General features: G+C 40.9%; 6 protein-coding genes across 11 annotated transcripts; 3 read left to right on the forward strand and 3 right to left on the reverse strand.

The window, feature by feature from the left end:
- The first annotated feature begins 1,493 nt into the window (after positions 1–1,493).
- mterf3 (mitochondrial transcription termination factor 3) lies at positions 1,494–4,787 on the forward strand. The gene is made up of 8 exons (XM_015973816.3): positions 1,494–1,618; positions 2,191–2,540; positions 2,610–2,762; positions 2,859–3,048; positions 3,129–3,276; positions 3,370–3,441; positions 4,231–4,392; positions 4,470–4,787. Exons 2-8 carry the CDS (start codon positions 2,192–2,194, stop codon positions 4,662–4,664), a joined length of 1,269 nt encoding a protein of 422 aa, XP_015829302.1. The 5' UTR covers positions 1,494–1,618; position 2,191; the 3' UTR covers positions 4,665–4,787.
- A 1,447-nt stretch (positions 4,788–6,234) lies between these two features.
- On the forward strand, positions 6,235–8,120 carry uqcrb (ubiquinol-cytochrome c reductase binding protein). The gene is made up of 4 exons (XM_015973819.3): positions 6,235–6,315; positions 7,028–7,096; positions 7,641–7,807; positions 7,907–8,120. Exons 1-4 carry the CDS (start codon positions 6,297–6,299, stop codon positions 7,982–7,984), a joined length of 333 nt encoding a protein of 110 aa, XP_015829305.1. The 5' UTR covers positions 6,235–6,296; the 3' UTR covers positions 7,985–8,120.
- Positions 8,121–8,978: 858 nt separating this feature from the next.
- Positions 8,979–13,054, reverse strand: lrrc14b (leucine rich repeat containing 14B). The gene is made up of 3 exons (XM_015973820.3): positions 12,715–13,054; positions 11,992–12,620; positions 8,979–9,959 (listed from the first exon to the last, which is right to left on the reverse strand). Exons 1-3 carry the CDS (start codon positions 13,009–13,011, stop codon positions 9,281–9,283), a joined length of 1,605 nt encoding a protein of 534 aa, XP_015829306.3. The 5' UTR covers positions 13,012–13,054; the 3' UTR covers positions 8,979–9,280.
- Positions 13,055–13,734: 680 nt separating this feature from the next.
- Positions 13,735–15,534, reverse strand: gatad1 (GATA zinc finger domain containing 1). Its single transcript, XM_015973821.3, has 5 exons — positions 15,113–15,534; positions 14,628–14,750; positions 14,494–14,553; positions 14,222–14,405; positions 13,735–14,148 (listed from the first exon to the last, which is right to left on the reverse strand). Exons 1-5 carry the CDS (start codon positions 15,305–15,307, stop codon positions 13,958–13,960), a joined length of 753 nt encoding a protein of 250 aa, XP_015829307.1. The 5' UTR covers positions 15,308–15,534; the 3' UTR covers positions 13,735–13,957.
- A 1,177-nt stretch (positions 15,535–16,711) lies between these two features.
- chrac1 (chromatin accessibility complex subunit 1) lies at positions 16,712–20,503 on the forward strand. Of its 3 annotated transcripts, none has more exons than XM_054745188.2 (4): positions 16,712–16,970; positions 17,098–17,224; positions 17,637–17,742; positions 20,368–20,503. In XM_054745188.2, the coding sequence occupies exons 1-3, from the start codon at positions 16,818–16,820 to the stop codon at positions 17,720–17,722; spliced, it is 366 nt and encodes a 121-aa protein (XP_054601163.2). In that variant the 5' UTR covers positions 16,712–16,817; the 3' UTR covers positions 17,723–17,742; positions 20,368–20,503. The 3 variants fall into 3 exon arrangements, with proteins under 3 accessions (XP_054601163.2, XP_054601164.2, XP_015829315.3); XM_054745189.2 differs by lacking the exon at positions 20,368–20,503 and adding an exon at positions 18,038–18,128; XM_015973829.3 differs by lacking the exon at positions 20,368–20,503 and having other exon boundaries at positions 17,637–17,861.
- Positions 18,347–21,559, reverse strand: si:ch211-57n23.1 (uncharacterized). Of its 4 annotated transcripts, none has more exons than XM_070547682.1 (3): positions 21,360–21,559; positions 20,321–20,864; positions 18,347–18,580 (listed from the first exon to the last, which is right to left on the reverse strand). In XM_070547682.1, the coding sequence occupies exons 2-3, from the start codon at positions 20,827–20,829 to the stop codon at positions 18,439–18,441; spliced, it is 651 nt and encodes a 216-aa protein (XP_070403783.1). In that variant the 5' UTR covers positions 20,830–20,864; positions 21,360–21,559; the 3' UTR covers positions 18,347–18,438. The 4 variants fall into 4 exon arrangements, with proteins under 4 accessions (XP_070403783.1, XP_015829313.3, XP_015829309.3 ...); XM_015973827.3 differs by lacking the exon at positions 21,360–21,559 and adding an exon at positions 21,161–21,264 and having other exon boundaries at positions 20,321–20,846; XM_015973823.3 differs by lacking the exon at positions 21,360–21,559 and adding an exon at positions 21,161–21,255.
- Positions 21,560–22,597: the final 1,038 nt, after the last annotated feature.

Genomic DNA, 22,597 nt, shown 5'->3' on the forward strand with positions numbered 1-22,597 from the left:
CACAATTGTAAGCTACAGTAACTTTAAGTATACATAGCCTATTATTATATTATATAGATCTATCTATATCTATATATTCCTGGTTTGTGAAATAAGATTTGTGTAGAGATGAGATTTCAAGGTTCTTTTGAGGTAAAGCCCACATTAACAGAACACAGATACAAAATGTGCACCCCAACAAATAAGACAAACAATACCCAAATCCCATCCATCAGCCAGAACCGGCCCACCATCAATAAAATTTAACCCAGCAAATGATTTTGTATTTTCACTGTTTCTTAACTTTTGTTTTCTTATTTATGGACTTTCATTTATTAATTATAAGCTCTCTGGAAATGCTTTCTGAGAAAGTTAGGAAATAATCAAAAGAAGATTAGGTTAGTATGATAGATGGATAATGGATTGATCTTGTGAAGGAGATTTTCAAACATTCATAATACCAGATAAACAATGTATAGAAGACGGTAGTAGCAGCAATGGAACAGCAGTTTCAAATTATTTTATTTACATAAAAACAACAGACTTGATAATGTACAAGTATAGGTTTTCTTTGCAACAGTTGTGAAAGGTGATCCCATGTTGTCTCTGTTTGTCACAGCTGCAATTTGAGCATCCGTAGGCTGCACAAAGTCAGGCATGTTGACCCTCAAGCTTCACAATTATTAAAAGTTGGGTTTCTGCAAACACAAATCCAGAAATGTCCTGTTTTAATATATCCCAATATAAGTTTTGTGTAACAAACCAAGACGCTTAAAAATCACGGGCAATTTAGCATTAATTTATTTAAAATAAAATGAGCGACTCCCACTGAGGTAGTCAACTTTGTTTTGCTAAGCAGTGCACTCACCGTAGCCTCGTCATCTCTAAGCCAAATTAGACAGGTAATAAATACAGAAACATCACCAAACACAGCCATTTAGACAACAATTGGACTGTCATAAAGTCGTTATTGGTTTTAAAATATCGATTGTGGTCTCAACCATTTATAACATGCAGATAGCCTAGGCGGGACACATGGTTCACAATTATCACTTTCAAAAGCAAAAGCGTTACTTTCAACAAGTGCAAGTATGTTGGCTCAAGCCCATGTGTACTAAGGTTTGAAATAAGGCAAACCGCTTGTAAATCCGTTAATATTTCATTGAGTTAAGCGTGTTTTGGTTGAAGTCGATTCAGCTGCGACCATTGAGAGCGGAGGGGTCTGTTGTCTGAGGTAAGATGGCCGCTGTTTAGCTACGCCCTCGACTCCCTCTTTCGCCATCTAGTGCGTATATACTACATATCTATGGCTTCCACCCCACACAGGAACCCTCGTAACGGACCAAACCACTGTGGTGTGGGGTTGTTTGAATTTTAACTTAGCTATTTTAGCTATTGCAAAAGCAAATTAACGAACAATTGTAATTTTACTTATTTAGAATATAATTATAGAAGCTAATCTATTTAAAATGTTTGCCAAATGTTTTTTAATGCAAACATTTTTGTCACTCAATGGTTACGCCTTTGTGGTACCTGCCTGAGTGACGTTTATCGTGGAGTGCTTCTGTTAACATACACGTGAAAACTAACATTTCTCTACGTTTTGAGACGCAAAGAGCCAGAATTTAAAGAGCTGTGTGTAAGAAACTTCGATTTTTTTTACATTATTGGTTTGTTTATGTATTCGACGTGATAGCGTGTATGTGTTGTGCTAGCATGCTAGTTTCGAGCTAGCTTGTAGGACAACATTCCTGTTTAGCTAGCTCACCCGAAGTGACCAGCCATTGATTATTGCTAAATACGCGTTATAAGGAACGTAAAAAAAAAAAAAAAAAACAGCATTAAGCCACTTCATTGTTAGGGCTTGCACAAATTGCTTTATATTTTTTTACCAAAAATGACCATTTATTCTGATTAGTATTGTTTAGCAGCCTGTAAACCCACGATTTGCATCAATGTCGTGGATGCAAACTCAACACTCATGTATCATATTTTGCCAATTCTCCCTAAAAACGTTGACATTGCAAAAATATAGCATGAGATTGTATGTAGATAGATGATTTAGAACGTAGCACTAGCATGAATGTTAGTTCATTATTCCAGATTAACATAACCTACTGCCACTTGTGTAATCAATATGTAACGTGCATAACATCACACCTTTGTTCAGACGAAATGTTTTTGTAAACATGTCGTATTCATTTGTTGCAGAATGACTATGTCTACCAGTGCAAAGCTGTGTCTGCGATGGAGAGGACTTCTATTCTCTAAGACCAGCACACGACTGCAATGCTTTCAAGTTCAGCGTTGTAATAGTGCAGCAAGCTCAGCATCAATCAGCAGTGGATTATTCCTTAATCACAATCTCACAACAACTCATACAAGAATTAAGATAAAACATCAGAAATGCTGTTATAATAACTTGACATCAAAGCATTTGACAACAGAGGCAAAGGAAGACAAATATAAAGACTTGTCAAGAACTGATGTTATTGAATACAAGCCTGCCCTGTCGCCAAGAACAGATGCTTTTTCAGTGTCTGAACATGTGATCTCCTTAGGTAGGTATTTAATGCAGCCATTTAAAACGTTGTTTATTGTACTGTCTGAATTTCTGTTTTCTTCTGTAGACTTGGATGTGGCTGAAGAATATTCAGCTCTTGAGGAGATCAGTGATGAAGAAGCAGCTGGTATTTCTATACCCGCTAACATCCCACCAGCCTCAAACTCTCTTAGAGACTATGTTGATAAGTCGGAGACACTGACGAAGCTGGTGCAGCTAGGTAACAAACGTGATGATTTTCTGTTTTTACATCACTTCACCAGTTTCAAACAAAATTAGACAGATCTCATCATTGTGGTGTTTGCTGTCATCGCAGGGGTACATTTGTGGAAGCTAGAACAAAGGCCTAATGTTGGCTCCATGCTGCTGAGACTTGACTTCAACACAGATGTGGCACCTCGGCTGCTGTTTCTCAAGCAGATTGGAGTGGAGAACTCGCGCTTGGGCTACATCATCACTCACAACCCTTTTATTCTCACAGCAGATTTGGATAACCTTCAGGCCAGGTGACACGAAATGACATCTGTCACCCTGTGACAGGTTATTTGTTGCATTTGCTCCATGTTGTCTCTTCTTTTTTATAAAGGGTAAATTATCTCAAGTCAAAGAAGTTTAGTTCAGAGACTGTTGCATCGATGGTGTCCAGAGCTCCATTCCTGCTCAGCTTCAGTGTGAAGAGGCTGGACAACAGGCTGGGTTTTTACCAGCAGCAGCTCAAGCTCAGTGCTTCTAACGTAGGAGCTTTTTAATGACTTCAGATGAAATTCTCTCTCTGAGCAACTTAGTTTGTACTAATATTTATAAATATGTTTAAAATATCTTTGCAGACGAGAGACATCGTAGCTCGTCTTCCCAGATTGCTGTGTGGCAGCTTGGAGCCTGTTAAAGAAAATTTAAAGGTAATAAAATAATTATGAAATACAACGAAGCCTCTGAATTATCAGTCTTAGTGCTTGAGTGTCATACCTGCATGTTTCTATGATTCCCTGCATCGACACCTGGTTTCAATCAATGGGAGGTTAAAGGTGAGGTTCTCTGAGAACCGTGTAATACCTGTTCTTTTTGCAGGCTAAACGTGGAAATAGGCTTTTACCTCCATTTCCCGCATTAGCCGCAGGAAAACAAAGACAGGGAAACTGTTGGGCCAGACAAAGCCGCACAGATCTTCATCACACGGTGAATTAGAATTCATGGACTCACCCGAAGGATTTTGTTGATTTAGTGTCCAGGAGAGGGCAGAGCGTGTCTCGGCTAGTAGAAGCTAACCGTTAGCATTAGCAACTCCACCGCATAGCAGAACTCCTGAGAAAAAACACCCAACGTTAAAGAGCAAACGAGGTCAGTGGTAGAGTTGCATTGCCGTTAGCCAATCAGAGACGAGATTTTTGAATATTGATGAGTAAATATCCTGCCATTTTCTGCCCCCTCTCCTCTGACTCATTTCTACTTATGGCAACAGAGCTTTTTTTTTTTTTCTTTACAGAGAATGCCTCACGAGGCATTCATTTGTATTAAAGACCACAGCAGATGAGTATCTGCCCTCTTTAACATGCTTCTGAAGAACTTGAAATGCTGAAAAAATGAGGAAACCGTTCAATCATATGTTTTGGAGCAGGGAAACAGCTAAAACATGCAGGACCAGAACTGAAAACCCCTCCTCTACCTAAATGTGTTCATACGTTCCACAGGTGTGTGAAATTGAGCTTGGATTCAAGCAAAACGAGATCCAGCACATGGTGATCGCTGTTCCCAAGGTGTTGACGGCCAATAAAAAGAAACTAACGCAGATATTTGACTACCTTCACAACACCATGAAGGTTCCACATCACCTGATCACAAAGTTCCCACAGGTAAGTCCTTTCTGTTCTGAAGATATTTCATTTGCATTTTGTCAGAGTTCTAAATCACCTGTGTGATGTCTTCATAGGTCCTCAACACTAAGTTCTTGCGTCTCAGAGAGCGCCACCTGTTCCTTGAGTATCTTGAAAAAGCCCAGTATGACCCCACACTGGCCCGCTACATCTCCCTGGACCGATTAGTGTCCCTGCCAGATGAAACGTTTTGCACTGAGCTGGCTTTGGCCACTTTGGATGACTTTTATTTGTTCCAAAAAACTCTTTGAGTCTTCATGATGGGAGATTTAAAGAGATGTCAGCAGTATAGTATAAATGGGGGAAAGGCCTGATTTGTTTATCTGTTAACGTTGGAACATGCAGAGCTTGAAATAAATGTTTAATGACATAACTTTAAGTTGTACCTGAATCATTTGCATACATTGTAAAAATAACAGTTTCACATTCAGTTCACTCAGTTTAGGGGTCACAGTATTGGTAAAAGAAGTGATTCACCCGTTTAATGGACAAATGTAGCTATTTCAGTTGCATTGCCATGTAAAGTTGGCCTGGCCAGTCATGCCAGTGCTTCCTTATGAGAAGCAAAGTATAGAATAGACAAGAGGGCGAGTCTGGCAGGCCAGGCGAATGTAAAGTAGCATTTTCAAGTTTCTGCAGACTGAAAAATAGCTTGAACAGCAAGATTTGTTATGCTGTGTACTTCAACACATAAAACGTATTACATATAAATAAAAATGCATTTGTGTGAATTAGCAGTAGTAAAAATGTATCCTATTTTTGCTAAAAGCAAGGCAAGGCAGCTTTATTTTTAGAACACATTTCAAACACAGGCAATTCAGTGTGCTTTACAATCATCAGGACATGATATGAAAACACAAATTAAAATACACATTTATACAATTACAGTTTAGAGCTAACGGAGAAGACAAAGTTACAGCGCAGGTGACAGTGGGGACGACGCATGATAAGCAATTCATTTCAAGGTTGGTGAGTACATTAGAGGTTTTTAGTTGTGCTTTAAACAACACTAGGGTTAAGGCACGTCTGAGGTCATGGGGACGCTGATTCCATATGTGAGCAGCATAGTGACTAAATGCATCTCCACCATGTTTTGTTCTGACCCGAGGTTCTACCCGCTGATTGTTTCCAAGGGATCTCAGAGGCCTATTGGGTGTAGATACACAGGAATGAGACCGGACGTGTATTTTGGTCCCATGCCACTAAGTGATTTATAAACTAGTAGGAGCACTTTGAAATCTATTCTGTGGTTTACTGGTAACCAGTGTATGGATCTAAGAACAGGAGTGATGTGCTCCGTTCTCTTAGTTCTTGTTAAGACTCTTGCAGCGGCATTCTGAACAAGCTACCGTTACTTCACAGCTTTTTTGGAAAGACGAGTTAGGAGACCATTGCAGTTGTCCAGCCGACTAGAAATAAAAGCATGAATAAGTTGTCTGGTCTGGATATGAATCCTCTGACTCTTGATATTTGATGAAGGTGATAAAATGCTAATTTAGTTAGCCTTAATATGTGCAGAGAAAAGCCTGTCTACTAAGTCATGTTTTCTTTGTAAATCTATACATTAATTATGTATAACCTTTGAGGCTACAATGCCAAAGTAAATTTACAGGTATTTGTAGTATAGTGCAGCTTGTTGAAAAACAGGGTTGCAAAATATACATTATTTACGTTCCAGGAGCTTGAAAATTGTGTTTAAAGTAATTTCTGACCTGCATATCCTTAAAAGTATAAATATTGTAACTTAAAATACTACAGTTTGGTTTTAGAAAGTTCAAAATAGCGTTTTTGTGTTACCGTAATACCTTTAATATTTTGTTACGTAAATCTTAAGTTGAGCATTATTTACCCATAAGGCACTGCGGTCAGTCTCAGCGATAAACATGGCGTCCAGAGCACCGGGTAAGAGGATATTTTTCTCACTTTTACGTCTTTTCTAACCTTATAAACATCGTGCCTTACAGTTGTTAAGAAGCGTTTGTAACATTTTGAACAACGAACTCTGATGTTTTTGTTTTCTCTGCCTGATTGTGTCGTTGTGGGGCGTTTAAGTTGTGTTTGTCCTCTAATGTCCCTGTGCTAACAGATGCTAACTCGTTAGCTAAGGTTAGCTAGTAGTGGTGCAAATGCCAAAAAAAAAAAGTAATTTCTTTACATTTTTTGGACAGCCGCACAATTCGATTACCGAATGAATGTGTTTGCTGCTAGCTTTATGTTTATGTTTTAGAGAACATTTTATACTTATCAGTTAAGCTAGCATTCTTATTTAACCAGGAAGGTCCATTTAAGTTTAAACGCCTCATTTTTAAAGGAACATGTTTGTCGGTGTAGTTGTAAATGTATGCTGTAAATTGTCAATATATGTTTAATAGAATAATCAAAAATATTCAAAGTATTAGAGTAATACTTTTAAAGGCACAATTTAAAGGTTTATAATGAAGAAACCCTGCCTCATCTTCTGTAATTACCAAGTAACTTCAGTCAGCTCCCCTATAGCCTGACTCTGCTGCCTGATCCTAGATATTTATTTTAGTTTCAGTGTTTCTAAGCATTTATTTGTGTTTTTGTTTTGGCTGACTCTTATTTAATTTAATTTTTTGTGTTATATTTTCAGCTGCAACAGGCAGGCTTTTGCACGGTTTGCACAAATGGTATTACAACCTATGTGGATTCAACAAGATTGGTACGTCAAGTCGTATTTGTTATGTAAGAATTAAAAACATGATGTAAAATATTGTTAAAAATGCAGGAAATAAGTGTTTGTGTCAAAACAGGAGATCATAGATGGGAGTGATTAAAACTCATGCATACACAGGTATATTAAAGGTAAACAAACCTGTCAACCAGGTAAAGATAACAGTAGAAACACAAAGATTGAAGCACCAATAGATGTAAACGTTTAAAGAATGACGAAGCACAAAAATCAACAATATATTGGACACAATGGTACCTCTTGTGTAACTATGATAGCTTTTCTTTAGGTTGTTTACTGGCTAATAATTCAGTCAAGTTCATAATAGTTACTTCGACCAGATTACTAGAGGATTCATCTAAAACCTGAAGTCAAGAAATGGCTGATAGATTGTGGTAGATTATTTGTGTTGTTTGATGTTGGAATCAGTCAGTTTTTATGTTTAGATATCAAAAAGGCAAAAATTTTCAGTCCAGATTTAGTTTTCCACCTTTGCTTTTCACTCACTTCATAGCAATTCTGTTTTTTCTTGCAGGCTTGATGCGCGATGACACGCTATACGAGGATGCCGATGTGAAAGAAGCTGTGAGGAGGCTTCCAGAAAAAGTCTATAATGACAGGATGTTCAGGGTGAAGAGAGCCATTGACCTCACCATGAAACAACAGATTCTCCCAAAGGACCAGTGGACAAAATACGAGGAGGTATAAAACAAAATAATGATCAATGTTTCAATACAAATGTTTATTTTCTCAGTGGAAACTGCTAAATCTGTACAACCTACTTCCCTCCCTCCCTTCCAGGATGTCCATTACCTGATACCATACCTGGAAGAGGTGATCCGCGAGAGGAAAGAAAAAGAAGAATGGCTGAAGAAATAAAACCGTTCTTTGTCGTGGTCCTTAATCTTGTCTTTCACTAGCGCTTGATCCTCCCCCTGGTGTCAAACTTTAAAATTAAATGTGACCTATATTAAAACAGTGCTCAATAAAGAAATGTACATTTTGAAAAGCCGAAGCCTGTTTGTAAATGTCGTTTATTGGTGCAACACAATGAAAAATATCTTTTGTTAAAACAGAATCTGTCATTTACAGGTCACGGTATATTTATTATTAATTTTAATTCAATTCAAAAATACTTTATTAATCCCAGAGGGAAATAGATTGCTGTAGAAGCTCAGAATAATAATAATAATCAAGCCATCAAAGAGTTGTTGTATATTACAATGGCTGTTGCTAGGAAGGATCTCCAGTAGCGGTCAGTGTTGCAGCGAAACTGAAGAAGCCTCTGACTGAAGACACTCTTCCGTTGTCGGACAGTCTTGTGAAGAGAATGCTCAGGGTTGTCCATCATTTTCTTGATTCTCTGGAGAATCCTTCTTTGCATTATCTCCTCCAGTGGTTCCGAAACTCTGGCCGAGTCCTTGAAAGGGCTTGGAGTTCCTCCATCTTGTTGGCCAGTGATCTCACATTGCCCATTATGATCAATGGAAGAGATGGTTTGAATTTCCTCTTTCTCTGTCTTCGTTTTGCTCCCGCTCTGCACCCACGCTTCTTGCATTGTAGCTCATTTGGGATTTGTGGCTTCAGTTGAGGTATTATTTCAGCCTTTCCTGTGTTAATCAGCTGCTCCCGATTGTAAACCAGCTTGTTGCCATGGTTACGCATCATAGCAAATGCTCAAAAAGTGAAAAAAGCTAAAAAAATTTTGCTGTAAAAATCCTCCAAGCTTCACAGCACCAGAAACAGAAAAGTAAAGTGTCCAAAAATATACAGTTTTTCTCGATAAACTAGAAGAAAAAATGCCCAATAAAAGGCAAAACTTACATATGGTCAACAGAGCTACTCCAACATGCAGCCACCCAGAGCAGCGCAGTTCCGGAAAGAAGATTTATTACGTTTGTTTACATTCTCAGTCATCCAGGGTATGGTAATCTTGAAGGTTTAGGTGGAAACAACCAGGCGAAACGTCTTCAAGGAAAGCAAAAGAAGTCTGGATGATTCCAACTAAACCTGATTAATCTGCACTCAGACAACAGGAGGAACATGGAACATGATTAATTAGTGACATGGCTTCAGCTTATTAGATTTATGTGCAGTGTTGGCCCTTGATTCGACAGAAGACCTAAAATGTGTACAAAAACCACGTCCTCGTCTTCTGCTCACCAGAAAATGTCATCAGTTATGCCGTTGAGTCTGTGACCTCCTGTTGTCCACATCTGTTACGGTGTTTATGAAGTTTCCAATGACAACGTTAAAAGATTTCAACAAGGAAACCCCGAGTTCATTGCTGGTTTCATTGATGTCTGGATCATAGGTCCCCATCAGGGGGGTGCACACCTCCACCGTGCCTCTGTCGGCTCCCTCTAGGATGGCCAGCAGCTGCCTCTTGATCTCCTGAAACAGGTCTCTGTTGTAGTTCAGCAAGACAGAGTCCTCCAGAGGATAAGCCGTGTCCTCGGAGTAGCACTCGCGGGGTACGGGTATCTCCACATACCTTAAATTAGGAAACCCTGTTGCTAGTGTGGAGAATAACCTCTGCAGGGCGCTGGAGGTGAGAGGGTTCCCCAGGATTTTCAGCTCCTCCAGCTCCTGACAGGGAGACAGGGCACTGAGGAAAGCGGACATGTGTTCATCTTTGATGTCGCACTCCTCGAGGGTGAGGTTCGTGAGGGTCGCCGAGCAGCGGTTCAGCAGTTTGTGGAAGGCAGTGGAGAACGAGCCAAAGATGTCGTGTCCGCTGATGTCCAGCTGGACCAGGTTCTCGCTGTGGAGGCTGTTGGACAGGTAGGTCATGTCCACGCGGTTCAGGCAGCAGTTGGCCAGCTCCAGGCGCTGCAGTGGAGTGGTGAGTGGACTAGATAAAGCAAACAAATCAGATGTAATTAGTAGGGATGTTAAGAAAATATCAATGTGACAATATATTAGGGCAGGGCGATAAATGGAAAATGTATCGTTGTCGAAATTTGTGACTCTTATTGATCATTTTTCCCACGTCAATAAATTTGACAATAAAAAATCTAAAGATGTGTGTATGTTGGCAATGTTACTGTCCCTTTAAGAAGAGTCATGTAGAAATGTGACTAAAAGTAATAGATGTGACAGCCCCATCTAGTGGACAAGTTTTGTCTCTACGCATGCCTGTGGTTATCGTCCATTTATCGTTATCAAGGCGAAATCCTCAATATGTCGTGATATTGGTTTTAGGCCATATCGCCCAGCCCTACGATATATCGTGACATTTTTGATATTACATCGATATTCAAAAGCCAGAGAGAATTTACATGCAAACATTTATGTATTTTCTTTTCTTTTGATGCAATTCAAACGCTGACCACTAGTCGGCAGCAGTGTGCAATGGGTTTTGTTTCCACCATTGAAATTTAAATCCCTTACGCCGGGGACACACCGGCCGCCGAAGCGCCGCGAAAAGGGGACCACCTTCATTCGGCGCCCTTGTTATCCTATTCTATAGACCACATGGGCCGCCAAAGTTCTGCAAAACGCCGCGCTCCAGCCCACGCCGTGCAGCGATCGTTTCGCCCATGCTCAATTTTTTTCGCGAGCCGCGGGTGGACCGCGTCGATTCTGGCAGGAAGTTAAACCTAGACATGAGAGGCAGGCCGGTAAATTTAACAAAATAAAGCATTTCAAAATACAATTCTGCAGTAGTCAAATGTGTTTGTAAACAGACACTGCATAAAAACCACACGAACACACACAGCGAACTTGTGTGTGTGACCACGTGAAGGGGGTGTGGTTTTGGGTGTCTTTCAACCGGAGCAAACAGGACAGAGAGGCAGAAAGTCGTAGGCCAGCTATAACTGGTTCACACCATAGGTTCACACACACACACATACAAACACACACACAAACAGCAAGGGGGAGAGGGGTGTCGAGGAAAAGAGCAGAGAAAAGATGGAGAGGAAATGGAGGACGCAAAATGGTTAAAAGAAAAACTACGAGGCGCGCCTCGACCGGAGCGGAAAAACAAGCGTCTGGTCTGAACTGAGGAGCAGCGGCCGAATTTCGTGAGCGCTTCGCCTCCCGGCGCTTCGGCGGCCGGTGTGTCCCCGGCCTTATGGTTCAGAAACCTCGTTTTAAACGTGTTAAGTATCAGTTTGGACTGTTTATTGAAAAAAAAATCCCTAATAACGTCTGACTCAACATATTGTGATACATCGTATCGTCTCCCCTGTATCGTGATATGTATTGTATTGCCAGAATTTCACCAATCCCTAGTAATTAGACAACTGGGGCGACAGTGGCACAGGAGTTAAGTGCTCGCCTCGCAATCGGAAGGTCGCAGGTTCGAGACCCGCTCAGTCTGTCGCTGTCGTTGTGTCCTTGGGCAAGACACTTAACCCATGTTGCCTGCTGGTGGTGGTCGGAGGGCGGTGGCGCCAGTGCTCGGCAGCCTCGCCTCTGTCAGTGCGCCCCAGGGCAGCTGTGGCTACATTGTAGCTCATCCCCACCAGTGTGTGTGAATGGGTGAATGACTGATTGTGTTGTAAAGCGCCTTGGGGGGTTCCAGGACTCTAGAAGGCGCTATATCAAATACAGGCCATTTACCATTTACCATAACTTTTAAAAGCATCTATGTGGCTTTTATTCCAAAACTGGTTAAAAAAATCAATCTGATGTGAAACTTATTTACAAACTTCAACTGTTGAAATAATCTCTCGGCTTTTGCTCCGTTTCCATTTGAAGTGTTAAGAATACCCATCAAGCATCTGGCTCCTCACTGGAGAGGAGTCAACAGCCTTAACAATCAAATTCCTTCCCTTGTCGAACACGAGGAGGATCTCACGACACTCGTCCCGGTCAAAGTCTACATGCGGTGTAAACATCAGAGCCATCATCTTGTCGCCAGCTGTTGATGTACTCACTATAGCAGTCTTCGAAGATGTCCAGTGAGCATTGAGAACCCCACGTAAAGCTCAGAGAGGCTTTTGAGTTGTCCCAGTAGGTTGCCAAGAGTTGCCAGAAGATCTTCCTCATCAGATCCGAGCTTCCTTACGTCCAATGCTCCGGCTGGCAGAGTTAGAGACTTTAGCTTTGGGAAGTCCACTTTGGACAGCAGCACCTCCAGGTGAAAGGCCTCAAGGGGAACATTGTGGACCACCTCCAGCTTTGTGATAGCCTCCGGCTCGGCTAGGCGAAGGACGTAGAAGAGTTGCTTGAGACTGAGGGAATCGGCTCTAAAACCAACAAAGTGAAGCTTCAGGGGGCAGCAGCGGAGCAGCAGGAAGGCCTGAGCCACCGGATCGTAGTTGCGACCCGTGACGAAGCCATTCAGACGGATGTCGATGGATGTTTCAAAGGCAGACTGGGTCACATCGCTGGCCTGCATGGCCACCATTGTTTCGTAGCACATCTGGGTCAGGAGCAGAGTTCGAGCCCATCGTCCCAAAGTGGACTTGCATGGGCAAGTTTGATGCTCAATGTCTTTGAGGGCAGTCAGGTCCACGACGCGTAGATTCTTGGCATAAGTTCTTGGAGGAGATAACACGTAGTCCTTAAAGAAAGGGCATCATTTGTATTTGTTATCTAGTTAACCAAGCAATAAAGAATCATTACAAATCACACAAGGGTCAGAGCCATTTAGGCACCTTTAGACCTGTGAGGACTGCCTGGAGACAGAGTCGACAGGTGCAGGAGGTCAGGTCCACCTGACAGTCGATGGTCTTTCCCAGAAGTCTTTGAAGGTTGAGCTCTGAAAGAGGCCACGTCTGGACCAAGGCATGCAGGAGTTCAGCCTTCTCGTGGAGATAGCAGGCCTTGAAGAGGAGTGGGTAGAGATTAAAAGACACACAGCTGAGGTTCCTTAAAGCGCTCGGACCAGTCTGGATGAAGGCCTCAGCTGCCAGGAAGCGCAGAGACTTCATGTTCTGCCGCCTTTGCTCCATCAGCTTTTGAGGTTGTGCTTTTCTCGGACCGGGCAGAAGCAGGACGGGGGTGGGGAGGTGTTGTGATAGTTAGGAGAGCTGAGCTTATTTATAGAAGCAGCTGTGTCATGTCCTTCGATGGGACACGGTGTCTGTTTAGGACTTTGTACCGCTGAGATGGGCAGCTTTACACTTCAGGGAGGTTTATTGGTAACGCTTTACAATAAGGGTGCCTTTATTAGCGTTACACAGTGTATTAAGCATTAATAAAAGCTCGCTTAATTAGCATTAACTATTAAGTGTCCTTAAGGTTGGGACAAAGGGAGGGGAGGGGGTGTCTGCTTAGTAATGCATGACGTAATATTGTTAACTTTAATAGTTTATTAATGCAGAAAGTAATGTTAATAAAGGGACCCTTATTGTACAGTTTTACCAGTTTATTATTCACAAGCTTGGTTTTAATATCTGGACCTGTATTACATTTGATAGACACGATTAATTAAACCATTTTCTATTTATAAATTCATAAATATTGCATTCAGTAAAATTGAAAAATACATTTTTTGTAATTGATTTATTATAAAATAAACAAATCCGTTTTAAATTATTTATTGGTGTTTTTAAATCTATAGAATGTAAATAAGAAGTAAAAACTAAACATTTCATTTCCAAATAACAAAATAATATTATTTGCAGGATACTGAAATTCTTGCACAAACTTTCTTCAACAATAACAGGCAAAACTGATGCTTGAAGGGTTTTTTCACATTTTTTTATTTGCAAATTTATTCCAATATTGCAGTTATGTGTAAACAACTTGTATACGCCGTCCATCTAGTATCAAATTGCAACTTTCCTTTATACTGAAATAGTGGCTGCCGTCCGCAACCATTTTCTCTATGTTACATAAATGTACATTTATCTGTTTGACAACAACAGGCAACAGGCCAAGTCCACATCGGTCCTGTTAGCTCGCGCTGCTGACAGACTCTTTGACAGTAAGAGTTGGTGTGGATCCTATGTGGGTCCAGATGTAACCCTTTTCAGGACATATGGGGATGGTGGGGAATGGGGAGCTCTGAGACTTGAAATACTCCGATGGGGCGTGGCACACAAACTCCAAGTATTCCATCTTTCTGGGTAGATCCTCCTCTGGTCCTGATAAACATAATAAAGCGAAATAAGATAAATCACTCACAAAAAAAATCCTTTATTTAGCCACAGTTCTTACCGACGATGTACGTTCCAGGGTTAAATTGATCGCTCGAGCTGGCCTGAGTGGGAATGAGCCACGTCAGTGCTGCACTTTTCTCACAGTACTGGTCCTGCACAAATCCTCTGATCTGAGCGTAGTACGGCTTTCCATCCTCCTCATCTATCACTTTGATCACATCGCCCACCTGGTAGTAAACGCCCTGCAAATACAAACACAGGATGGAAGAAGAAAAGATTAAAGTATCATCATTACGATGCCTTTTAGTTTAATACGAATCAGAATCATACCTTATAAAATATAGATTCTGATGTGATGATTGTTGCTACGGATTCTGGTGCTTTGATAGGCTGCGAGGAAATAATTTGGATGAGGTCAAATAAAAGATATCAGAAATAAATACATTAAAGAAGCAGAAACTTACATTTTTGAGCTTGAAAATGTGTCTTCTTCCTTTTCCTTTTGTTGACACTTTTTTCTCAGAAGCAGGAGCTTTGTACTTGGTGCTTCTCAGCCGTGCAGACCTCCTGTGGATTTCCTGTTTGGACTACAAATGGACACATTTAAATATTTCTGCTCCTGATGGCATTTTTTCAGCAGAAAAAAAAACTATAAATCAGTTTATTTTAATTAAAAATATTAAACTAAATGGTAAAATTATTTTATTAAAAAAATGACATGAAGTATTATTTTCAAACTATTTTATTCCAGTTTACTTTCTAGAAACATTTTCATGGCCACCAGGGGGCGCTGTTGTTACACCAAGACACTACTAAAGAAAAGCAAAAACAATGATGTTATAGTCATGTGTACGCTTTCTAAAAATTAACTAAAATAAGACATAAAAACTAACAATTCCTCATGAACTCTCGGATTTTGTTCGTGGCGTTTCTCTTCGGTGTTTCTGACCTGCTTGGCCCCGCCGTTGCTGGGCTGTGTGATGGTTGATATGGAGGAGGGTCCCGAAGCTCCCCCGCCGCCGCCGCTACTGCTGCTCTTCCCTGTGCAGTTGTTGCACAGTATTTCACCCTGGGTGCCTTTCTTCCACATTGAGGAAGAGTTCGTCTTACAGACAAAGCAGCACGGCTTCAAACCCAGAGGCATTTTACCGGCTAGAGAACGATGCCTCCGTACGTAAAAACGATCACAACAGAAACGCAGCTGCTTGGCTTATTACCAGATCACGACCGGATGTAGCTTTAGCATATTTCGCCAACGATTATCAAACAAAAATAACCGTAAAGACATCAAAAAGCCTTAAAACACAACGAAGTTAAAGCAGCATTATTTATGTACTGACTTGTTTCTACTTTCAGCGCGGAGGTTCTTCTTCAGCGTTTCCTTTGTTCTGAGGTCGGAAAACTATTGAAGTCAAGCGCCGCCTACTGGTGTGGAGGACTGCGTCGGGCGCTGGGCTGGGGCAGCTAAATGTGAGTCAGTATTTCCTTATTATCGTTGTTAAAATAGATATGAGTGCATGAACAACAACTTTGTGTTTTTTCAGGATTAAAATAATAAACTATTGATCACTAGTATCACTCATTCACATGTTTAAAAAGTTTGGATTGATATAGGAATTAACTTATTGAGTGCTGAAGCAGCGGCCTTCTTCTTCTTATCATTATTATTACAATGGGAGATAACCGTTTATTTGATTATTATCTGTTTAACAAAGTTGTTACTTTCCATGCCTTTGATTGTATCTTTTTCACTCTTTATTTTTACAGGTTTTTGCTGATTGAAAGACTGGCTTTCCCCACTAACAGACAAATAAAACGTCTTCTACTTTAAATTATTTAAATTATTAATATTTTTATTGTTAGTAGTAGCTAGTAGAAGTAGTAGAAGTAGTAGTAGTAGTAGTAGTAGTAGTAGTAGTAGTAGTAGTAGTAGTAGTAGTAGTAGGAGGAGGAGGAGGAGGAGGAGGAGGAGGAGGCAGAGTAGTAGTGGTGGTTGTTCCTGTTTTTTAATGTATTTCATATTTTTTACAGATTTCCTTAAAAGTTTTTAGAAAATTGGTATAATCCTTTGAGGAACTAAAATAATGTTAATTACTTTTGTTTACTTTTATAAACAATTCTGCAGTTTATTTTACTGTATTCTAACAAACACATTTTTACACTAGGACCTGTGATTCATGGAGAATAGAAACAAATGCAAACAAAATAAAAAGAGTTCCATTTCCTTTGCCTCACTATGGCAAAAATAATGATAGAGTTTATTCGAGATTATTCATTTGTATATTTAAGTATATTATATTAAATTATATTATATTAAATATAATAGTTTTAAACAAGCTGAAAGTTGTTTCTCTCAAGCATGGTTCTGTTTTGACCGTTTCCCAAGAGCTGGTTGGAATGATTGTCAGGTACTTTTTTAAAATACAAATATAGTATCAGGGTAAAATTTAATTACTATTTATTAAATTTAATCTAAATATACAGTGTTGTTTGAAATAACATCTTTTGTGCTGGGTTATACTCCTGCTTTCCAGCGGGAGGCGCTGTTTCAACGTAAAGACCACCAAAGAAATTGAAGACGGCGAAGAAGAAAGGCGTCACTCTTCAAAACAAAACTTAAAGTTCAGTCATTCTTGTCCTTTGTCCAAACAGAAATGTCTCGAAACAACCCAAACAAAGACAGCCAGACGCCGGACGCCAAAAAGTCCATCTCTCTCCCGGTGTCCCGGGTCAGACTGATCATGAAGAGCTCTCCGGATGTCTCCAGCATCAACCAAGACGCGCTGTTCCTCACCACCAAGGCTACTGTAAGCTGCCCTTGATGCTAATGTGGTTGTGTTTCTATTAGCGGGGGGTTAGCATAACTAGCTGGTGGTTGAACTAAAATCGTGTGAAGTTAAAATCGCTAAATATAGTTTTTAATCTGTTGTAAAGGAGCTGTTTGTGCAGCATCTGGCCCTGTCCTCCTTCAACAACGGCTCCGGGAAGGACAGCAACACCCTGGAATACAGCGACCTAGCTAAAACCACCGAGGAGAACGAGACCTTCCACTTCCTCACAGGCGAGTCTGGAGCTGAGCATCAGCGCGTCCTGAAGCCAGATTATTAGATACACTGGCCTTTATTGTATTTTAATGTTTTATTTATAAATAAGTGTTTTAATAAAGTCCCAGACACGAGGAAAATAGCAAAACGCCATTGGAAGCTAGCTTTTGGACCATTTAGGAAGATTTATTTTAGCTTTCCTGTATTTTACTGCCAAAAATGAAAGATTGGAATGAAACAGAATCAAACCAATAAAAAAAAACTTACAGATGAGAGAGAGAGCGATATGAATTTTCCACAAGAACTGTAAGCCGCTTACATTTATTTTAGCAACATGTAATTTTTGTGCCATTTGAACTTTATTTCTCAGAGAAAAGACCGATAATAAATAAAATTTATACTGAAAAACAGGTTTTTTTAATCTGACAGATATTTTGCCGAAGAAGATCTTGGCTCGAGATTACCTCAAGACTTTGGAGCAGATGCAAGAAGAAGAAGAAGAAGCTGATCTTTGACATGAAAGCCACTTTCCCTGGTGTGTGTGTGTGTGTGTGTGTGTGTGTGTGTGTGTGTGTGTGTGTGTGTGTGTGTGTGTGTGTGTGTGTGTGTGTGTGTCAGAGGAGACACTTATGGACTTTAGAGCTTTTTAAACACACGGTCTTGGAGAAGGTGGAGCTTAAATTGCCTCAGAGCTCAGCTCTGAGGAATTTAGACCAAATAATGGCAGTAAGCAAATAAGATATTTAACACTGGTTTAAAAGGCAGCACAGACCAATCAGTTCAGTTTAACATTTTAATTTTGGCTGAACACAGTCGGGGCTGTCTTTTAGGTGCTTCCACTTGCACCAGAAGTGAACCGTTACCTCCTAACAGACGTGACAAGCAGCTGGAACACAGACGTGACAGAAAACACGAGTGGATGAAAAACTTCATCCACCTGTAGAGAGGCGACGTGTTTAGATGAGAGACTGCGAAGCAGCGTTTGTGCCTCTCCAGATGTGAAATGCCACCTCAGCTTCACGTCATTTTCTTTGTTAAAATGTCTCAGAGGGAATCGTCGTTGTGAATTTACTCGTGTGTTTAGATTTGATATAAAATAAAGATGAATGCTAAAATAAATGCCTCTCGTGTCAAGATCCGATGTTTTATACTTTTATGATGTTTCACAAGCATGTTGCAGGGGATTGTGGTTGATATTTAGTTAGCTGCTGCATGAATGGAACATGAATCGTCAGCGTCGGGTCAGCTTCGCGAGTCGAAGCTGAAAATGAAACAGATTCTTCTCTAAAGTAGAAAAGTGACTCTCCAGGCTGTTCGCCGTGCGCGCTCTCCTGTCGAGACCGTCCCTCGTGTTGGCGAGATGATCGTTCAGCCTAAAGAGGACGAAACGAGTAAATATGGATAAGTTTGTTTTTAATCAAACAAACACATTCAGTTAACGACCTCTGATGTCCAGATGATGACTCAGCTTGTTTTCTACTTTTAGATCCATCATGTAATAATCCAGATTTCACGTGCCTCGTTAAGGATTCATAGCTAACCTCCACAGCTGACTCTGGATCAGTTTGTTCATGTAAAACAATCTGAACAGCTCATTTGCAAGAAATAGCAGATTTGTCTTTTTCAGCAGCCTGCTTAATCTCTTAATCTCACTCTTAAATTCTCAGTCTCACTATTTTAATCTCAATCTCACTATTTTAATCTCTCAGTATCACTCTTTCTTTCTTTCTCTCTCAATATCTCTCTTAATCTCTCAATCTCACTTTTAATCCCTCAGTTTCTCTGTGTCTCAGTATCCCAATCTCCCTCATAATCTCTCAATCTTTCTTAATCCTTCTCTCTCAATCTCTCTGTTATTCAGTTTCTCTCCCCCCCCCCTCAATATCACTCTTAATCTCTCAATCTCACTTTTAATCCCTCAGTTTCCCTTTGTCTCAGTATCCCAATCTCCCTCATAATCTCTCAATCTCTCTTAATCCTTCTTTCTCAATCTCTCTGTTATTCAGTTTCTCCCCCCCCCTCAATATCACTCTTAATCTCTCAATCTCACTTTTAATCCCTCAGTTTCCCTTTGTCTCAGTATCCCAATCTCCCTCATAATCTCTCAATCTTTCTTAATCCTTCTCTCTCAATCTCTCTGTTATTCAGTTTCTCCCCCCCCCTCAATATCTCTCTTAATCTCTCAATCTCACTTTTAATCCCTCAGTTTCCCTTTGTCTCAGTATCCCAATCTCCCTCATAATCTCTCAATCTTTCTTAATCCTTCTCTCTCAATCTCTCTGTTATTCAGTTTCCCCCCCCCCCCTCAATATCTCTCTTAATCTCTCAATCTCACTTTTAATCCCTCAGTTTCTCTGTGTCTCAGTATCCCAATCTCCCTCATAATCTCTCAATCTTTCTTAATCCTTCTCTCTCAATCTCTCTGTTATTCAGTTTCTCTCCCCCCCCTCAATATCACTCTTAATCTCTCAATCTCACTTTTAATCCCTCAGTTTCTCTTTGTCTCAGTATCCCAATCTCCCTCATAATCTCTCAATCTCTCTTAATCCTTCTTTCTCAATCTCTCTGTTATTCAGTTCCCCCCCCCCCCCTCAATATCACTCTTAATCTCTCAATCTCACTTTTAATCCCTCAGTTTCTCTGTGTCTCAGTATCCCAATCTCCCTCATAATCTCTCAATCTCTCTTAATCCTTCTCTCTCAATCTCTGTTATTCAATTTCTCTCCCCCCCTCAATATCACTCTTAACCCCCTTCCCCCTCACTCTCACATCTCTTCTCTCAATATCTCTCCCTTTTAATTTCTCAATTTCTCAGTTTTTCTTTGTCTTACAGTTTCTGTCCGTCTATCTTCTACAAATCCCATTGAATATTACAGATTACAGATGGATTTAATCATAAATAATCTTAATTCTGAAGCAAGAAGACTATGATAAAGTCCTCCAGTAGACCGATGAAGGCTACACGATGCACTTTCCTCATGACTTCATTTAAAAGTCACAACCACTCAAACATAAATCTGAGTGCAGGAGGCGAATCTTGTGTTGCAACAATAACTCATCAGTAGAACATTTTCAGCACATTTTAGGTTCTGGATCGGACACATTTTTCTCACCTTGTCAGGACAACTTGCTCCTTCCCTTCTTTCCTTTTCTGCTGCAGAGAAACAAACACCGTCTCCATGGTCTGCACGGTTTCTCTGACCTTCTGGTGGTCCGAGAGGATCCCCTGGACTTCCTGTCTGGCCTGGTGGTTGTACGAAACCCCCGCGTCCCCCACTCCGCTCAAAGTGGACACGGCCTGCAGGGCGGCCCTGTTCTGCAGAGCCAGCAGACGGGACTTGGCAAACTCCTCCGGCTCTGCCACGTTTTCCCAGCAGACTGGAGGGTGAGGCGGTAACCAGAAACGCTGTGTGCAGTTGACTCCTGGTCCTGGGGAGTTTATCACAAAGGGGCTGTCGGCTGGGAGCAGGTGCAGCAGAGACGATCCAGAACCCAGCTCCCAGTCCTCAAAGTCTGCTTCCCCAGATTGTTGCTCCGAGGGGACCGTAGGAGCTGCTGAGTCTGCATCCTCAGGAGAGCAAAAACCCAGAAGGAGGCAGCAGGAGAAACGCAACCAGAACATCTCCAACGATCCTGAAACTAAGATGAAGATGTTGTCTAAAGGAAAGACAGAACAAACGACAAAGAGCTGAGGTTTGAGTTTTCCACAGGCCAGCAGGAACATGCATGAGTGAAGGATCATTTACTACCAACTGTTGCCATGCACCTTCAAAATAAAAGCCCCAAAGGTGTTGAGACAAACCAGACTTAAAGCAGTTTTTATCTAGGCTGATCTATTTACTCACTAAAGACTTCAAATTGAAAAGAAATCCAGCTAAAGCTCACCTGTTTCCTAAACACTTAAAACAATTCCAGTTACAGGAATCAGCGTTGGTGTTCAGAAATGATCTTACCTTTTAGAAAGGCGGCAGAGCAGTGTGTGTGTGTGTGTGAGTGTGTGTGTGTGTGTAAAAGAGCTCATCTGGAGCCTGGAGCTGTTGGAAAGAATGAGTCGTGTGCAGCCTGTAACATGCAGTCTAAATGGTTTTCCACTGGCTCAGTTACAGCAGAACCAGGAGCCAAAGTCTGAGGAGGGAATGATGTAAAACTCACCTCAAATGAGCCGATGAGCCTCTTGTTTACCAGTTTTACAAGTATTTATTTCCCTGAGGCGAGTCTTTTCTGCAAAACCTAATTGTGTCGATAAGTTTAACGCTTGAACTGGAACAGATCTTTCTGATTTCTTTCTGCTTCTGATTTCCTCCACGTGGACAGATGAGTAGGAGGTTAGCCTGTTTTACGATTTCCGAAACGGAAACAGACTCTGGACCGCTTTCAAATGCTCAATTTTCAACTTTATCTGTTAAAATGAACCGTTTTTCATCCATGTCACAGAAGAAAGGGTAAAGAAAAGCTAAGCAACTTCTTATTTATCTAGTTTTGAGCTGAGCAGGAAGTGAATTCATCTCGTCCAACGTGTAAACTCTGACACAAGCAACAAAGGAATGGGACGGATTTTGGCAAAAACAAGCAACATGTGTTGTAGTTGTTGGGGAGGAACACGTGGCAGAAACCCTCAAGTCCGCATTGAAATCTGGAAGCGATTTTATCCACAACACTAATAAAACTGGTGCAAATCATCCAGTTAGTAGAGACAAAATGACATATAAATATAGGATATTACAGACATGTGATATGGCAATAAAATAATCTTGACACTGAGTTGTAAAGATTCTTTAATTGCCATATAATATGTATGTAATATCATACATTTATGCTTCAACATAAACCACAAAGACAGCATGACTAGACTGAGGACTAACAACTACAAGTACCCCTCCTTTCCACCGGAGCCGTCAGCAGCACGTTACTCGCGTATGCTGCTGCTTGGCCCTTCCCACGAGACGCGAAGCAGCAGGAGAGCGGCTGTCACCGACAGAGCACGAAGTCACGTGACATTAGCAAAATTACGCGTATTTTAGATAGCATAACTGACAGAGGTCCATACAGAAAAGAAATCACGTTAATAACTAGCATGAACTCACCGTCTTGCCCCAAAACCGCAGATACGTCACTCCATGCGTTATCCTTCGTCATTATAAAAACTGTGACTGGGATCAAACCGGATTGGGTACTTCTCCACTTTAGTAATCCACCTTTCGTCGTCCATTATGGAAAAACAAAGGAGACCGCTAGCTAGGTGATAACTTTTTTTTAAAGTAAAGCAACCGGAAGGCAGTACGTTTCTTTATTCTGAAAATCTCGGGAAGCTTCGCTCCATTTCCGCGTCCGATTTCCTGTCTTTCCTTTCCCAATAATGTCGAACTTGACCCATTTCAGGGGCGTAGCGC

This window comes from Nothobranchius furzeri, chromosome 19 (assembly GCF_043380555.1).
Source record: "Nothobranchius furzeri strain GRZ-AD chromosome 19, NfurGRZ-RIMD1, whole genome shotgun sequence".
Classification (NCBI taxonomy): domain Eukaryota; kingdom Metazoa; phylum Chordata; class Actinopteri; order Cyprinodontiformes; family Nothobranchiidae; genus Nothobranchius; species Nothobranchius furzeri.

Excerpts from the sequence above, each read along its gene's own strand:
- uqcrb (XM_015973819.3), top strand. Across the intron at positions 7,097-7,640 it reads ATGTGGATTCAACAAGATTG|GCTTGATGCGCGATGACACG; the intron begins GTACGTCAAGTC and ends TTTTTCTTGCAG. Across the intron at positions 7,808-7,906 it reads AGTGGACAAAATACGAGGAG|GATGTCCATTACCTGATACC; the intron begins GTATAAAACAAA and ends CCTCCCTTCCAG.
- lrrc14b (XM_015973820.3), bottom strand. The coding sequence starts at position 13,011 with ATGGAGCAAAGGCGGCAGAACATGAAGTCTCTGCGCTTCCTGGCAGCT. Across the intron at positions 12,621-12,714 it reads CAGTCCTCACAGGTCTAAAG|GACTACGTGTTATCTCCTCC; the intron begins GTGCCTAAATGG and ends CCTTTCTTTAAG. Across the intron at positions 9,960-11,991 it reads CATCTTCGAAGACTGCTATA|TCCACTCACCACTCCACTGC; the intron begins GTGAGTACATCA and ends TGCTTTATCTAG.
- chrac1 (XM_054745188.2), top strand. The coding sequence starts at position 16,818 with ATGTCTCGAAACAACCCAAACAAAGACAGCCAGACGCCGGACGCCAAA. Across the intron at positions 16,971-17,097 it reads TCCTCACCACCAAGGCTACT|GAGCTGTTTGTGCAGCATCT; the intron begins GTAAGCTGCCCT and ends TCTGTTGTAAAG. Across the intron at positions 17,225-17,636 it reads GACCTTCCACTTCCTCACAG|ATATTTTGCCGAAGAAGATC; the intron begins GCGAGTCTGGAG and ends TTAATCTGACAG.
- si:ch211-57n23.1 (XM_015973822.3), bottom strand. The coding sequence starts at position 20,949 with ATGATCCTTCACTCATGCATGTTCCTGCTGGCCTGTGGAAAACTCAAA. Across the intron at positions 18,581-20,320 it reads GAGCAAGTTGTCCTGACAAG|GCTGAACGATCATCTCGCCA; the intron begins GTGAGAAAAATG and ends CGTCCTCTTTAG.
- gatad1 (XM_015973821.3), bottom strand. The coding sequence starts at position 15,307 with ATGCCTCTGGGTTTGAAGCCGTGCTGCTTTGTCTGTAAGACGAACTCT. Across the intron at positions 14,554-14,627 it reads ACATTTTCAAGCTCAAAAAT|CCTATCAAAGCACCAGAATC; the intron begins GTAAGTTTCTGC and ends ATTTCCTCGCAG. Across the intron at positions 14,149-14,221 it reads CCCTGGAACGTACATCGTCG|GACCAGAGGAGGATCTACCC; the intron begins GTAAGAACTGTG and ends TATGTTTATCAG.
- mterf3 (XM_015973816.3), top strand. The coding sequence starts at position 2,192 with ATGACTATGTCTACCAGTGCAAAGCTGTGTCTGCGATGGAGAGGACTT. Across the intron at positions 2,541-2,609 it reads TGAACATGTGATCTCCTTAG|ACTTGGATGTGGCTGAAGAA; the intron begins GTAGGTATTTAA and ends TTTCTTCTGTAG. Across the intron at positions 2,763-2,858 it reads GACGAAGCTGGTGCAGCTAG|GGGTACATTTGTGGAAGCTA; the intron begins GTAACAAACGTG and ends CTGTCATCGCAG.